General features: G+C 39.9%; 1 protein-coding gene across 2 annotated transcripts in view; it reads right to left on the reverse strand.

Annotated features, from left to right (window-relative positions):
* LOC126281191 (uncharacterized) overlaps positions 1 to 17,286 on the reverse strand; it is a 236,605-nt gene extending 219,319 nt beyond the window's left edge. Inside the window, exons 1-2 of one of the 2 annotated variants that reach the window (XM_049979903.1) lie at positions 16,856 to 17,286; positions 16,601 to 16,768 (exon numbers count right to left, since the gene is read on the reverse strand). In XM_049979903.1, coding sequence (XP_049835860.1) covers positions 16,601 to 16,768; positions 16,856 to 16,898 — 211 coding nt within the window. In that variant the 5' untranslated portion in view covers positions 16,899 to 17,286. The remainder of the gene's footprint in view (positions 1 to 16,600; positions 16,769 to 16,855) is intronic. The other variant, XM_049979911.1, reaches the window with a different exon arrangement.
* Between the last annotated feature and the right edge of the window lie 308 nt (positions 17,287 to 17,594).

The following is a 17,594-nucleotide window of genomic DNA, read 5'->3' on the forward strand; positions in this document are numbered from 1 at the left end:
CAGAGGTCTTGTGAGATGTGAGGCATTTGGCAGCAAAGTTGGACAGCTGTTTTTGTGGTGAGCTCGAACTTTGAACTTTTGGAGTCTGTGGTGGCATCATGTCTCAGTAGATGTATTATACAGTCCCTTCACTGCAGTCATTGGATTTTGAATTTGTGTCATTGTAGGCATTTCAAGGCTTTAATAGCTAGCGTCTTCGCTAGAGGTTGAAATTGTAAAAGAAGCTATTTTAGGAGAGTTGATATATTTTCCCACCAAGTACGACATTCGTGAACTAACAGTTTTAGATTTCTGTAGCAATTGCTAGTTAGATGCATGTACTGAAGTGTATATTATTTGAGTTAACTAATTTCACTTCTATGTTTCTTGTAGAGGCCTGATAATAGTCTGTGCTCTAGTTTTCCATGTCAACACAAGGGATTGTATTGTAATTGCAGGTGGCCTGCCGCAGGTTTCTCTGCTCTTGACCAGGTGGCTGTGTTCCTGGTTGATTATAGTATCACCTCTTGGAAAGTAGATTCCGGCTCAGTTTGCGAGGTTTCCGCAATGACTTACGATTTGTGATTTGGAGCAGTTACATTTTGTGAGCAAACTGTGTTGAGGATCAGTTATCGATAGTTTATCTATCTTGCACTTTGCACAGTTAATTATCCTTTCAGTCCTTAGAATCTGTGCAATCTGATTGAAATCCAGTGCTGGATTTCTGTATAAGGGATAGCATGTTTCTCTTAGTGATGGAGAAATGAATTTTACACATCATCTGGGAGGCCTTGCTTTTGAACAGTGTGGAATCTAAAGCAACTATAGTTGAATGTGGTTGTGATAGTTACAACTAGCAGCAACCCTGTTGTCTTGCTCATCACTTGGATGGGTATATACGTTTGGATTGTCTGATGACACGTTTTGAGAATTGCAAAGGTGTGTCAGCACAAGCTTTGAGTTTGTATGGCTGTATTAATGAATTTTCATTAATATTGCTGGCCATGTTTCATGAAATTTTCTTAATTTCATTGGCTGTGTTTCTCAAATTGGTTTTGATGTATGTGTGTCTAATTTCAGTTGTTAGTTTCTGTTATCAGTGTCTGGCTTGTGCTGGTTAACAACTGGTTGCAAGGAACAATGTGTGTTCACTATGAAGGTTGCTTGCTTTGCTGAGTGGGCATCCTGGGCTGTCAACAGCAATCCTGCAGTATGAGATTTTCTAATTCTACCAGTCACAAATCAGAGTTGGGGCACAGATTACTAGGAAGGCCACCTCCGTTGTGTGTATTCTAATGTCAGTGTTGATGGGGCTAATGCTTAACCACTTGTAAAGGAGCTAAGTCTCTAGTGTAAACTGAAAAACTAGATTAACTCACAGCTAGTGCCTCTTTGCATAACTGGGTTATTGCCTGATATTGTTAAGTGACACTGTATGATAAATGGCTGCTGCCTTAGTTATGGTGTCTTCATTAAAGCTAATAAAATCCAATGAGCATTCTAGGTTACAGTTAGCTTGGGTGGAGGATACTGAGCAGCCACTACTTCATATTAACCTTTAGTAGTGAGAACTTGCTAATACCTGTGTGTTTATCAATGTCACTAGATCGACAGAAGTTGCATTGTTTGCCTTGTAATTTAATTTTCATTAAAGTCATAATTTTGTTTTCTTGGTGTTTTTATTTAATAATCATCGCTGAATGCATTTCTGCCTGTGTTTTCAAATCATTGGTTAACTGAATGCTTTTATTTGATGTGTCTTTTAAATGTTATCAGCCAGTGACGCTGTTAGTTGGGTTGAGAAAGAATTCAAAAACATTCAGCAAAGCACATTAATTATTCAGAGCTCTGTTTCAGAACAACAGAACTTGTGCATTCCATTTGTCAGCAATCCGAAGGTTCTCACCATCATTGCTACTGATGTCCCACTGGGCAAGCTGGGTCAGGTTCTGACATCTAGGACCGAGCCACTCTCAAGACTTTGGAAAGTCAAAATTCTTGGCAGATTTTGAAGACTGAAAATTGTGTGTTCATAGAAAAAAAGATTGTTTTACTCCAACTGGTTTTCAGCTGCAAAATCCAAGCACTGTATTCCCTAATCACATTCTGGCGTGATTTGAATGCAATCACTGAAACAACATTTTTTTTTTATTTTTTTTGCCCATTTGCAAGTATCTAGAGTTTGATCAATGTAACCTAATATGCCATTTTAATAATTAATTGTTTGGCATAACCTGTTTGTTGGTAGAAGTTTGTTTTACCATGCTAATTACAGATGTTGTCCATCATTTTAGTGTACACCAATGGCAATATCATGAAATACTGTCACTGGCATTCACTAGAAAATATTATGTATAAGCTACCACAGATGATGGGCAACAGCCAAAACTAGTCTGGTAAAGTAAACTGCTACCAACAAGCAGACTACGTCAAGCAAATAATTATTAATGACATATTTACTATTCTTACAAGCTGCACAGCACAAAGTGTACAAGACATTCCTGTAACCAATACTTTCCCATGTATATCGATGGTTCACACCTTTATACAGTTTCTTTAACATTCAGTTTCCCATGTCTGTGGGTATTATTAATTCAGTAGGTATATAATCTCTACAACTATGATTTAATAATTTTGCAATTATTTACAAAGAGCCTCTTTCTTTTTAAAACTTTGCAAAAATTTTAAATTGGGGAGTGCTCCGAGTTTTGGAAAGTACATACAACATCTACATCGATACTCCGCATTCAACTTATGGTGTATGACAGAGAGTAATCTGTACCACTACTTGTCATTTCCTTTTCTGTTTCCCTCACAAATAGAACAAGGAAAAATGACTCTATATGCCTCCATAAGAACCCTAATTTCTTGTATCTTACCTTTGTGGTCCTTTAGCACAATGTAGGTTGTAGGTAACAGAATCGTTCTGCAGTCAGCTTCAAATGCCAATTCTTTAAATTTTCTCAATAACGTTCCTTGAAAAGAATGCTGCCGTCCCTCCAGGGATTTCTATTTGAATTTTCTAAGGGTCTCCTTAATGCGTGCGCATTGTTCGAACCCATCATAAAGCTAGCAGCCTGCCTCTAAATTGCTTCAATGTCTTCCTTTAATCCGACCTGGTACAGAACCCAAACACTAAAGCAGTACTCAGAATAGGTCGCACTAGTGTCCTATATGTGTTCTCCTTTACAGATGAATCACACTTTCCTATAAATTTCCACATAAATCAAAGTCGATCAGTCACCTTTCCTACGACAATCCTTACATGCTCGTTCCATTTCGTATCACTTTGCAACTTACGTCCAGAAATTTAAATGATGTGACTGTGTCAAGCAGGACACTACTAATGCTGTATCCGAACATTACAGGTTTGTTTTTCCTATTCATTCTATTTAACTTACATTTTTCAGCATTCAGAGCAAGCTGCCATTCACCAAACCAACTAGAAATTTTGTCCAAACCACCTTGTATCCTTCTACAGTCACTCGACGACAACACCTTACTGTACACCACAGCATCATTAACAAACAACTGTGGATTGCTGCCCATCCTGATGGCCAAATCATCTATCTGTATAGAGAATAATAGCTGTCCTATCCCACTTCCCTGGGGCACTCCAGGCGATATGTTTGTCTCTGATGAACACTCATCATCGAGGACAACACTTAGAGTTCTATTACGTAAGAAGTCTTCAAATCACTCTCATATCTGCGAACCTATTCCGTATGCTTGTACGTTCTTTAACAGCCTTCAATGGGGCACCACGTCGACCACTCTCTGGAAACAATGAAATATGGAATCTGCCTGTTTCCTTCATCCATAGTTGACACTATACCATGTGAGAAAAGAGCAAGCTGACTTTGGCATGAATGATGCTTTCTAAAACCATGCTGATTCATGGACGTACGCGTCCCGGTGTCAAGAAATTTATTAAAATTCGAACTGAGAATATGTTCAATGATTTTGCAGCTAACCAATGTTAGGGATATTGGTCTGTAATTTGCGAGTCCTTTCTTGGGAGTCATCTGCGCTTTTTTCCGGTCACTTGGGACTTTGCGCTGGGCAAGGTATTCATGATAAATGTGAGTTAAGTAAGGGGCCAATAGTGTATTCTTTGAAAAACCAAACTGGGATTACATCCTGAACTGCTGACTTATTTGTTTTCATCTCCTTCAGCTGTTTATCTACACCAGGGATGTCAGCCATATGGAAGTGTGTTTGATGGTCAAATGACAGTATGTTTGTACAATTCTCCCAGGTGAATGATTTCTTGATTGTGAAATTTAAAACATCAGCTCTCGTTTTGCTATTTTCAACTGCCACATGAGACTGGTCAACAAGTGCCTGGATGGGAGCCTTAGACCCACTCAGCAATTTTGCACAGGACCAAAATTTTCTCAGGTTCTGTGCCAGATCTTTTGCTACAGTGTGACAGTGGTAGCAGTTGTATGCTTCACACATAGATCTTTTCACAGACACACAAATCTCTACTAACCTCTGTTTGTTGTCATTTGCACATTCTCTTTTGAACCGAGAGTGCAACAGCCACTGCTTCCTCAGCAGTTTCCAAATCTTACAGTGCCTCCCTAACCGCCGTCTGCTTCACGTCTGCTGTGCAGCGAGCTACCTTACTTAATTTAAGTATTAACTGTATTTTTCTTACTTGTCACTTCTTCTTCTGCGTGTTTTTGCTTTTAGGAAGCTTTAATAGTCGAGTGCTATTAAGTGTTCCATAGATCTCGTGTTTGTTTTGAATACAGTCAGAGAGTCCCTTTAGTCAGCCATAGTGCTAGTAGTGCTAGTGTTTGTTTTCAATACAGTCCAGAGACAGGTAGTGCTATTTTCCTTGTTTTCTACAAGAAGTGGTTAGCAATCACAGTTTAGTCAATAATCAACCGCCTTTAGTGAATTAGCAGTCTAGTTAAAAGTTGATTAACACTCTATAGTAAATTGATTTCTTAGGATGGATAGGATGTGTGGCTGCTGTGTACGGACGCAGGAGGAGCTGGCCACTCTTCGCGAACAGCTGAGCGCGTTGATGGCCGCGGTCAGTCGTCTTCAGGCTGCTGCCTCGGAGTGTAGCGGCAGTGGGGAGTCTGGTGCGTCGCAAGGTACACCCCAGGTGTTACATGCTTCACCCACTGTCCCTGCTGTCGAGACATCTTCGCGGGTACCGGGCGCGGTTGGGCCACCCTCTCCCCAAGGGGAGTGGCGGGTTCAGCGGCGTTCGCGGCACACGAGGCGGAGAGTCAACGTGGAGGCTGGTCGTGTGGCATCGCCCGCTCTGCCTGTGAGTGGACATGTGGCCACTCCTTCAGCAAGGTCCGAGCAGGCACACGGGGGGGTGGGGTTTATTAGTTATTGGGAGCTCCAACATTAGGCGGGTGATGGAGCCCCTTAGGGAAATAGCGGAAAGGTCGGGGAAGAAGGCCAGTGTTCACTCTGTCTGCTTGCCGGGGGGTCTCATCCGAGATGTGGAGGAGGCCCTACCGGCGGCGATAGAGAGCACTGGGTGCACCTGACTGCAAATTGTTGCTCATGTCGGCACCAATGACTCCTGCCGTCTGGGTTCAGAGGTCATCCTCAGTTCGTACAGGCGGTTGGCGGAGTTGGTGAAGGTGGAAAGCCTCGCTCGCGGGGTGGAATCAGAGCTAACTATTTGTAGTATCGTTCCCAGAACCGATCGCGGTCCTCTCGTTTGGAGCCGAGTGGAAGGCTTAAACCAGAGGCTCAGACGATTCTGCGGAGAGCTGGGGTGCAAATTTCTCGACCTCCGCTATCGGGTGGAGAAATGTAGGGTCCCCCTGAATAGGTCAGGCGTGCACTACATGCCGGAAGCGGCTACGAGGGTAGCGGAGTACGTGTGGAGTGCACATGGGGTTTTTTTAGGTTAGAGAATTCCCTCCCTAGGCCCGACAAGACACCTCCTGAGACGCGGCAAGGCAGGAGTAGGCAAAATGCAACAAGGAATAACAATATTAATGTGCTAATAGTAAACTGCAGGAGCGTCTATAGAAAGGTCCCAGAACTGCTCTCATTAATAAACGGTCACAACGCCCATATAGTACTAGGAACAGAAAGTTGGCTGAAACCAGACGTAAACAGTAATGAAATCCTAAACTCGGATTGGAATGTATACCGCAGAGATAGGCTGGACAGTGAAGGAGGAGGCGTGTTTATAGCGATAAGAAGTGCAATAGTATCTAAGGAAATTGACGGAGATTCGAATTGTGAAATGATTTGGGTGAAGGTCACGGTTAAAGCAGGCACAGACATGGTAATAGGATGTCTCTATAGGCCCCCGGGCTCAGCAGCTGTTGTGGCTCAGCACCTGAAGAATACTTTGGAAAATATTTCGAGTAGATTTCCCCACCATGTTATAGTTCTGGGTGGAGATTTTAATTTGCCGGATATAGACTGGGAGACTCAAACGTTCATAACGGGTGGCAGGGACAAAGAATCCAGTGAAATATTTTTAAGTGCTTTATCTGAAAACTACCTTGAGCAGTTAAACAGAAAACCGACTCGTGGCGATAACATATTAGACCTTCTGGTGACAAACAGACCCGAACTATTTGAATCAGTTAATGCAGAACAGGGAATCAGCGATCATAAAGCGGTTACTGCATCGATGATTTCAGCCGTAAATAGAAATATTAAAAAAGGTAGGAAGATTTTTCTGTTTAGCAAAAGTGACAAAAAGCAGATTACAGAGTACCTGACGGCTCAACACAAAAGTTTTGTCTCAAGTGCAGATAGTGTTGAGGATCAGTGGACAAAGTTCAAAACCATCGTACAATATGCGTTAGATGAGTATGTGCCAAGCAAGATCGTAAGAGATGGGAAAGAGCCACCGTGGTACAACAACCGAGTTAGAAAACTGCTGCGGAAGCAAAGGGAACTTCACAGCAAACATAAACATAGCCAAAGCCTTGCAGACAAACAAAAATTACGCGAAGCGAAATGCAGTGTGAGGAGGGCTATGCGAGAGGATTTCAATGAATTCGAAAGTAAAGTTCTATGTACTGACTTGGCAGAAAATCCTAAGAAATTTTGGTCCTATGTCAAAGCGGTAGGTGGATCAAAACCAAATGTCCAGACACTCTGTGACCAAAATGGTACTGAAACAGAGGATGACAGACTAAAGGCCGAATTACTAAATGTCTTCTTCCAAAGCTGTTTCACAGAGGAAGACTGCACTGTGCTTCTTTCTCTAGATTGTCGCACAGTTGACAAAATGGTAGATATCGAAGTAGACGACAGAGGGATAGAGAAACAATTAAAATCGCTCAAAAGAGGAAAGGCCGCTGGTCCTGATGGAATACCAGTTCGATTTTACACAGAGTACGCGAAGGAACTTGCCCCCCCTTCTTGCAGCGGTGTACCGTAGGTCTCTAGAAGAGCGAAGCGTTCCAAAGGATTGGAAAAGGGCACAGGTCATCCCCGTTTTCAAGAAGGGACGTCGGACAGATGTGCAGAACTATAGACCTATATCTCTAACGTCGATCAGTTGTAGAATTTTGGAACACGTATTATGTTCGAGTATAATGTCTTTTCTGGAGACTAGAAATCTACTCTGTAGGAATCAGCATGGGTTTCGAAAAAGACGGTCGTGTGAAACCCAGCTCGCGCTATTCGTCCACGAGACTCAGAGGGCCTTAGACACGGGTTCACAGGTAGATGCCGTGTTTCTTGACTTCCGCAAGGCGTTTGACACAGTTCCTCACAGTCGTTTAATGAACAAAGTAAGAGCATACGGACTATCAGATCAATTGTGTGATTGGATTGAGGAGTTCCTAGATAACAGAACACAGCATGTCATTCTCAATGGAGAGAAGTCTTCCGAAGTAAGAGTGATTTCAGGTGTGCCGCAGGGGAGTGTCATAGGACCGTTGCTGTTCATAATATACATAAATGACCTGGTGGATGACATCGGAAGTTCACTGAGGATTTTTGCAGATGATGCTGTGGTGTATAGAGAGGTTGCAACAATGGAAAATTGTACTGAAATGCAGGAGGATCTGCAGCGAATTGACGCATGGTGCACGGAATGGCAATTGAATCTCAATGTAGACAAGTGTAATGTGATGCGAATACATAGAAAGATAGGTCCCTTATCATTTAGCTACAAAATAGCAGGTCAGCAACTGGAAGCAGTTAATTCTATAAATTATCTGGGAGTACGCATTAGGAGTGATTTAAAATGGAATGATCATATAAAGTTGATCGTCGGTAAAGCAGATGCCAGACTGAGATTCATTGGAAGAATCCTAAGGAAATGCAATCCGACAACAAAGGAAGTAGGTTACAGTACACTTGTTCGCCCACTGCTTGAATACTGCTCAGCATGTGGGATCCGTACCAGATAGGGTTGATAGAAGAGATAGAGAAGATCCAGCGCGCTTCGTTACAGGATCATTTAGTAATCGCGAAAGCGTTACGGAGATGATAGGTAAACTCCAGTGGAAGACTCTGCAGGAGAGGCGCTCAGTAGCTCGGTACGGGCTTTTGTTAAAGTTTCGAGAACATACCTTCACCGAAGAGTCAAGCAGTATATTGCTCCCTCCTACGTATATCTCGCGAAGAGACCATGAGGATAAAATCAGAGAGATTAGAGCCCACACAGAAGCATACCGACAATCCTTCTTTCCACGTACAATACGAGACTGGAATAGAAGGGAGAACCGATAGAGGTACTCAGGGTACCCTCCGCCACACACCGTCAGGTGGCTTGCGGAGTATGGATGTAGATGTAGATGAGTCTTTTCCATCCTTAGTCAACTTACTAGGCAAATTTTTCTCCAGACCACAATTTACAATCTACTTAAACTTTCCCCATAATTCCTCTACATCATTCATACTGAAACAATTCAATGTCTAAGTGAGACACCAACAACTGTTTATCTGCTCTTTCTAGCAGAAATACTCTCCTGGCCTTCTTAAATGATTTATTAATTTTTGTAAGCACAGTTACTATAATGAAATCATGACCGCATTTCTATACTGATGATGTCAATACGGTCTGGTCTACTTGTAGCTACAAGGTCTAAGATATTTCCACTGCATGTGGGCTGCCGAGCTAGCTGCTCAAGACAGTCTTCAGAAAATGTGTTAAAAAGTACTTCGCATGACTATCTGCCTGTACCTCCTGCAATGAATCGATAGACATCCCAGTCTATATTCAGTAGGTTAAAGTCGCCTCCAACTATCAATACATGATCTGGGTATGTATGAACTACTGACCATAGACATTCTTTTAATGACTCTAGAACTGTTACAACAGAATTGGGTGGGCAGTAAAAACATCCAACACTTAACTTCGTTTCACTTAGACCTGTAATACACGACCAGGTAACTTCACTGTCACACTCAACTTTGACCTCAACAGAGGCAACATTTTTGTCAACTACAATGAACACTTCCCCTCCTCCGATATATATTCCATGACTGACTAAATATCTCAGAGCTATCCACTTCGGGTTTCAGCCAGCTCTTGGTCCCAAGAATAATTTGAGCATGAGAACTTTCCTGGATGGCAGTAAATCCGGTAACTTTGTTACAAATACTTCGACAGTTCACAAATAAAATTCTGACAGTCGAAGTATCTTTACTCTGAATGTTGTCTGACTTCCCTTGCTGTGTATCAAATGGCAAGTGTTCATCAGAGTACCTCAAACTACTGCCTAGCCAATAAATCCCTCATGTTCGCTCCACAAGTACTCTGCTACCCAAGTAGCTGTTTTTTGGGGGAGTGCTCTATTAACCTATCAAGGGGAGTAGTACAAATGCCCAATCGATGACATAGGTATAGAAATCCTTTGGTTGGGACCTCCATTTGGCTGCAAATCAAAGGATCCCTATTAACTCTGAGAACAATGCTGCAAATTGTGAGCTCTGCCTACAATCCACGTGTGAGGCCAGCAGCTTTCACCAAGTTCATCAGCCACCTGTATGAGCTGAGGATGGCCTCAGAACCCATGGGACAGGTGTCATTGGTGCCAACGTGAGCCACTCTTTGCAGATGCCTGCACCTGTACACTTGATATCCAGAGGCAAGGCCGCTTCCGCATCTCGGATGAGGCCCACTAGTAGACATACAGGTGACACATTGGCTTTCTTCCCGGCCCTGAACACTATCTGCCCAAGGAGCTCCATAATGCACCTAACACTGGATCTCTCAACAATCGGTAAACCCCTCCCCCCTTGTGCCTGCTCAGACCCTGCTGAAGGAGTAGCCACCTGTCTGCTCTTAGGGTGAATGCGTTCTTGAACCACTGCCAGGTGGTGTTATCCAAGCACAGGTGTTAGTCTCCAAACACATTATGTCATCCCATATGCCGTACTTGGTAACACAGTTATTCTTTCAGCTATTTTGTCGGGGCCTGACTGGTGTCCCATAAAACAATGATGGATGCTCTCCTGAACATAAGGGCATTAGGAATGATGTACTGCTTGTTTTCCAACTCCTGTTCATGTAGGCAATGGCTTTTGCATTGCCTAATTCAAGACATACTGAATAGATGTTTTAACTACGCAGCTTCTCCACTAAACAATGACAAATCATAAGCACAATCAAGTGAAATTCAAAAGCAGAGTCATCAATGAAGTACAATATTTAGCACTGACAGCACGTTTATTACTGACATCAGCTTACATAAGGCATGTTTATTGTTGACACCAACAAACAGACAGAAAATAGCTGCCTCCTAGTCACAGAGTGCTATTATTTAAACAAACATCAAACATTCCTCAATATGAAAACATTACAAACATACAAAATTTCAAGAACCTTCTAAAAATAATAGAGAACTGGCGACCTGTAGCATGTCAGCCTGCAATGCAAAGTTCTACCCCACATTGCATGTAACAGAACTCTTGGCATATTACTTCCTCTCAACTACAGCTCACCAAATGACCACAGTGAACAAATCAGAGCTCATTGTTGATAATCGTCCTGTGCAAGTCCCATTCACGAGTGGCGTGATATACCCTATCTTGCCATTATGGCTTGATGATGATGAAGTCCCATACTCCTTGACAGAGCGTAGGGGAATGATGCGGGAGACCCGCACCGTCGTACTAGGCAACTCCTAGTGGAGGTGGTTTGCCAGTGCCTTCCTCTGACCATAATGGGGATGAATGATGATGATGATGATGAAGACAACACAACAACAGGTACCCCCAAATCATTCAGACTGAATGAACAGCCTTCACTGAGAGACCATGGCAAAATGCTTCCCTTTCTCCCAACAATTGAGGCATGTAAAATGTAGGACATTCTTACAATGAATGTTTATTATTTTATTGATTTTGACAGCTGACCCTCTAAGGACAATTTTGCTGTTACTATGACAGTTCTCATTTATGGTATTTTTTAAATTAAGCCACATCAATTCGTCCTGTACAGCACACCAGTCATGAGACCATTGTGCGCTTGCCTGTTTCTCATCTCAAGAAAGTCGCAAACAATCAGCACAGCTGTTCTGAAAAGATTTTGATTTATCTCTCTTCTGATTATATATTCATATCTTCTAGATCTTTTTTGATGCTCATGTACAAGAATATTAATGTATTCGGTTCTGAGTCAAAGATGTTGAACATGAATTCCACCCGATTAGACATATTCACTCCTTGTATGTTGCCCTAAAATATTTCTTGTTTCCATTTTTCATATAGACACTATTTTTGTAATTTGGACTCAGTATAATGAGTATGACCTCTTTTTATTTTAATTATGCTAACAAGTGTCTCTCAGACAGGATAAAACACATAGCTGCACGAGAGAGCTGTTATGATTGAATGGCATTTACACTTTTTCATTATTTCCATTTTCCTGGCTCTTTGTTTTAAGGCTTTGTCACATCCATAGGCTGCAATCTATTTACCCAGGCATTTAAAGTTATTCACACAATTTATAGTTCCGTATCTGGTGTTTAACCGGGCAGTATTATTCTTAATATTTAACATTACTTTCGTTTTTTCAAAAGTCATCTGTACGACAATTTGTTCTGCTACTTCTTTCAGTCATTAATTTAGATGATACCATTACAAAATCTCCCATCATTACAGCCATAACATCTGCAAAAAGCAAACAGTTGATTTACCCACAATTATTCTTACTAATCCCAGTTCACAAAGTTTCTGATGTTTTAGTGGCACAAACCATTCTTTATTATTCTTTCCAACAAGTAGTTGGATATGAGTGGTGAGAATCCACCTTCCTGTAGAGCTCCTGTTCTGATTTCATACGGTTTAGAGAACTAGCCCTGAAATTTTATTTTGGATCTGATGTTGTTCAAAAATGTTCTTATAATCCGTAGTAGTTTTTCATCAACTCCCATTTCCTCCAGTATTTTAAGTAACACAGCACAGTCTATGATCTTTTTAACATATGTTTATCATCATCCTCTCAGTGCATAATATCTTAATAACATTTTCAGGTTCAGTATTTGTTCACCTTTTTAACATCTGCTTATTCTCATCCTCTCAGTACATAATATATTCATAACATTGTCAGGTTCAATATTTGTTCTACTCTCAAAACATTAGATTTGGGATCAACTACGATATTTTCAAGTCTACACTTGATTGGCTGTTCTAGTCATTCTAAGACAAATATGGACAGGATCCTGCATGTTACCAGGAGTAATGAGACACCATTATTTCATAGTAGTGATAACAATAACAATTATTATTATTATTACTGCTGTTTGCATTGAAATCTTCATTCAAGAATTCAAGGGTGAAAAGTTTTATTATTCGGATTTTGTGATCTATAAGGTTCTGTAATGTTATCACATGTTCTATTATCTTAAGTCAATGACACAAAGGTTTGTTCAAAAATAAATAAAACCACCAACTCTACCTAAATTCACCTAGGTTGGCAATATATATTACAATATGACAGAAATAAACACAAATCAAACCAATTCCTTTCCACAAAAAAAGGGGGGGGGTGGTATTTCTTTCCCCTATATCTTTAGCACAATAATCTTTATCTTTCAAGAACATTTTCAAAAATTTGTGGACTTTTTAATGATAGTTGGCACAGATTTCATGTTAAACTCAAACTCTAATCTGAACTATCGTTTAATGCAGCTATCCACACTAGTTTACCCCATGCAAGTGTATTCATCTTTGAATATCAACAACAACATACATCCACCTGCAGCTCTCCACACTAGTCTTCTATCCTGTGCAATTTTTATCCTCCATTACCAAACAGGTGATTCCCTGATGCTTCATGATGTTTCCTACCAATAAACCTTTTCTCTTAGTCAAGTTGTGCCATAAGTTTATTGGTTCCCCAATTCAATTCAGTGCCTCCTTATTAGTTACTTCATCTACCCATGAAGTCTTAAACATCCTTCTGTAGCACCACATCTTAACAGTTTCTACCCTCTTCTTGTCTGAACTGCTTATCGTCCACATTTCAACTCTATGCAAGGCTACACTCCATACAAATACCACCAGAAAAGAATTCCTAACAATTACATTTATATTTGATATTAACAAAGCTTCTTTTTCAGAATTGCTTTTCTTGCTATGAGCCAGTTTGCAGCTTACATCCTCTCTACATTGTCCATTGTCATTTTGCTGCTTAAACTGCTAAATCCAGCCACTATTTGTAATATCTCATTTTGTAGTTTTTTTCCTTCAGCAAAACCCTATTTAATTTGGCTACATTATCCTTGTTTTAGTTTTGTCAATATTCATCTTATAACCCCATTTCATTCCATTCAATTCACCTTTCACATTATTTGCTATCTCTGATCAAATAATATCAGAGAGAAGCTACAATCATGTCAACTATCCATCTCTTTTATGTCCTTCAACTCTTGTAACTGAAGTTTGGTTTCTGTAAAAGTAGAAGATAGCTTTCTGCTCCCTGTAATTTATCCCTTCAGAGTTTCAATTAATGTGCTCCTATCAACATCGTCAAAGCTTTCTCTAAATCTACAAATGTTATAAACATAAATTTACCTTCCTTTAACCTATCTTCTATGATACATCATAAGGTCAATCAATACTGCCTCGCATCTTCCTCCACTTCTCCAGTACTGCATCTCATTTTCCCCGCAGTGAGTTTCTAGCAGTTTCTCAATTCTTCTGAAAATAATTAGTGTTAGTATTTTGCAACTGTCACTTATTGAACTGATAGTTCAGTAATATTCACACCTGTCAATGTCTAATTTCTCTGGTACTGGGATTATTACATTCTTCAATGTAGTTTCCCAGTCGCTTATTCCCAGAATTTCAGATGGAAAACTTTTGTCATGATTTGTTCTCTCAAAGATCGTAATACTTCTTACGAAATTCTGTTTACTCCAGGTCCATTGTTTCAATTGAATCCTTTCAGTGCACTATAAAATTCTGTTTGTAATATCATAACTCTCATTTATCTATTTCCTCTGCCCTTTTTATAATATGCCCTTCATGTACATTTCCCTTGTACAGCCCTTCTATATATTTGTTCCACATTTCTTCAGCTTTTCCTTCTTTCCCTAGGAGTGGCTAACCATGTGATCTCTTCTTATTCATACAGGTAGTTTGCTCCTCTTTCTCTAACTCACAGTCACATAAACAATATATCAATTCATACTCTCGTACAGTGATGTGCATGGAAACGGGCACTTTCCTTTGTACCACATGTTACACTTTTTCCTTCTTCCATTCATGCATGGAACATAAACAGAATGACTGCTTAAATATTTCTATGTACACTGTCGATAGTCTAATTTTGTAGCCTATCTGTAGCTCCTTGGGAGTGATACGTAGAGGACTGAGAGATATTCCTAGATTCTTCACCTACTACTGGTTGGTGAAACTTTACAACAAGGCTTTTGCAGAATAGTTGGCTTCTTTCTTCCAATACCTGCCCATTTCAGGGTGAGAGCATGGTTGTGAATCAAATAAACCTGGGGCTATTGAATGCATCCCTACTCTGTATGTGTTCAATAACCTCCGTTTGTTTTACTTGGTACAGATCCAGCACAATGAATCTAAGTCTTCCGCCTAGTTCCCTAGGACTCAGCCTTTGTGATCATTCAAATTGATACTGCACAAGTTGTTAAATCACAAGATCTACAGAAATATGCATGCATATTTTTTTCCAGATAGTATCTCATTATAAATAACTGCTTTATCTACAGATGTCTAACATTCATCTTATCTACTAGGTCTTTAACACACAATATCAACATACAAGGTCCAAACACATGTTCCTCTGCTAAAGTTACATATTGGAGACCACCCCCTGTATTTCGTTCAGGTAACAGACAGATCTGTTGCACATGTTAGTTTGGGACCAGCCTGAAGTAGTCAACTTTTTACTAATGAGCATCAACTTAGAGACTAAGTCATTTCTATTTGTGTTTTAGGTTGATGTGACAACCTGACCATTGTAGAGACAGATAAATCCCGAATGGGTATACCTCTGTAATAAAATGTGGTCATGCAACAAGTGTCACTAAAATTATCCCTGTTGTTTCAACTTAAAGTTTATTCAAAAAGTCAATTAAGAGGCAGCTCTGTTTTTATCTACATGAATAATGAACAACCTCCATGTAGTATGTTTATCTGTTCCTTTTTTGATTAATTAAAACAGATGCCTTTATTGGAAGACTACTTTAGTATTTAGTTACACCACTATTTGCTTAGTAACTACTTAATGTATTAAAAAAAATTTCACGCCTAGCTTGGTTTAAAAGTTTCTCTGAATATAACCTGCCATAAATCTGCTGAGAAAATTAAATTTCGAGCAATCTCAGTAAATCTGAAATTACTTCACAACATATGTTGTATATTCGTGATTTAAAATACAATTAAATGAGGTTTAAACAAGTTTGAAATATGTATTACTGCACAAAATTCCAGCCCTTAGAAATATTTCATTGTCAACTTGTCATGTTTAACAGAGACTGCTTCATGACAACACACCTTTAATAACACAGCTGGAATCTGCTGACCCACAGCTTAGTGTTTCCATCTATTAAAGCCATTATAATAATGAAAATAGCTATTTCACAAAGGTACATCATTCTTTCTGCCCAAACCGACTTCCTCCTCATTTTATGGATCAAAATTCCATACGTCTAATGCTCGATAAAATACCGTTAATATTTTGAGATCATAGTCCACCGTTTACCACTATATAAGGAAAAAAAAGGTCCATACTAAATACTTAAATACCGCCTATATTTGTAACTACATCCAAAACCTCAAATTTGCAAACTAATGACCCTTCGTATGTGTTTGAATTGATTACTTGACGGATCTATTGCACACAAATGTTAATAAAGGAAGAGACTACCATATTTCGCAATAAAGCAAACGAAAATAATCGGTTTCTATGACAAACGGATAATACTGCGTAATCAAAATCTATCATCACTTCCCTACCCTAGGCACCAACTTTTATAAATACGATAATTCACACTAACACTAACAAAATATACGAACAATCGAAGGGAAGCTCTGGCATTATCCTCGCCGAACGATCCACTGAAAATACATGGTGAACGTAAGAAATGCCACATCAATCGTGGAAGAAAAGGTGCAAGGGTTGAAGTCTGGTTACAATTCGTGAAACGCCATAACGAACACTACGACTAAAACTTACCTAAGCAATGAACTGCACAGTATTCCTGCAGCAAGTCAATGAGGCTGTTCCCCATAACTTTGGTAGTGTATTTTCTTCCTTGCTTCGCAAGTTCCAAACATTCAGCAAGGTGAGATGACTGCTCTAAAAAAATTCTTGCAGCATCCTCACAATTGTCTTGCAGATAACCTGCAAAATAATTCCCCACCTACATAACACAAGCAACAAATAATAAACAATTTTCCGTAGATCAGTCAGAGCTAAAACAATATTCACCTAAAACAAGCCTTGCAACTTCCGATGGCAACAGAGTCTCCATTCTTCAAACATTCGTTTTACTTCGTGATAAATGGAACGTACGATGCACACACATCCCAAGTCTGTAAACTATATAAATTAACAGCTAAGGCTGTTGAACTGTAAAATTCCACACACTTTTCACACAACATTTAAACTAACATCACAAAAGCAAATTTCTTCTTACGTCACCATTGTCAATAACAGAGTTAATTATCCTAAATTTATATAATCTGCAATGTTCTCAATTTCCTTTAGTGTCACAAGCACCAAAACATTCCACACACAGATCATACTACACCAAAGATATTGGAAACGAAAGCGGCGCCAGAATTGTAAATACAGCGTTTCTAGACGACGCTCAAACTTGAAACTTGTAAACATCTCAGGGTTGCCAACGTTAAAATGTTCTCTGACGGTAAAGATGTACAGTCCCATTATCAGCCGAAGTCTTATGTACTGATGTTGCGTCATAAACATAGAGCCATGGCAAAAGTGAATTCCAATGCAGTGTTGAACAATCCAAACACAAGCAGAAAACGCACGACAGTATATGTACAGTAAATACAGAATTAATAAACTCATCTGAAAAATCAAATGATTTTACGTCTTGGCATACGTCAGCGTGTTGAGCCAATTGTTTTATCCTCGCGGATTACTATTGTTGTTAGAGCTCTAACCTCTCATGTGCGGAATTCCCACGTATGCCAGGCATCAT

Source organism: Schistocerca gregaria, chromosome 1 (assembly GCF_023897955.1).
Source record: "Schistocerca gregaria isolate iqSchGreg1 chromosome 1, iqSchGreg1.2, whole genome shotgun sequence".
Taxonomy (NCBI): Eukaryota; Metazoa; Arthropoda; class Insecta; order Orthoptera; family Acrididae; genus Schistocerca; species Schistocerca gregaria.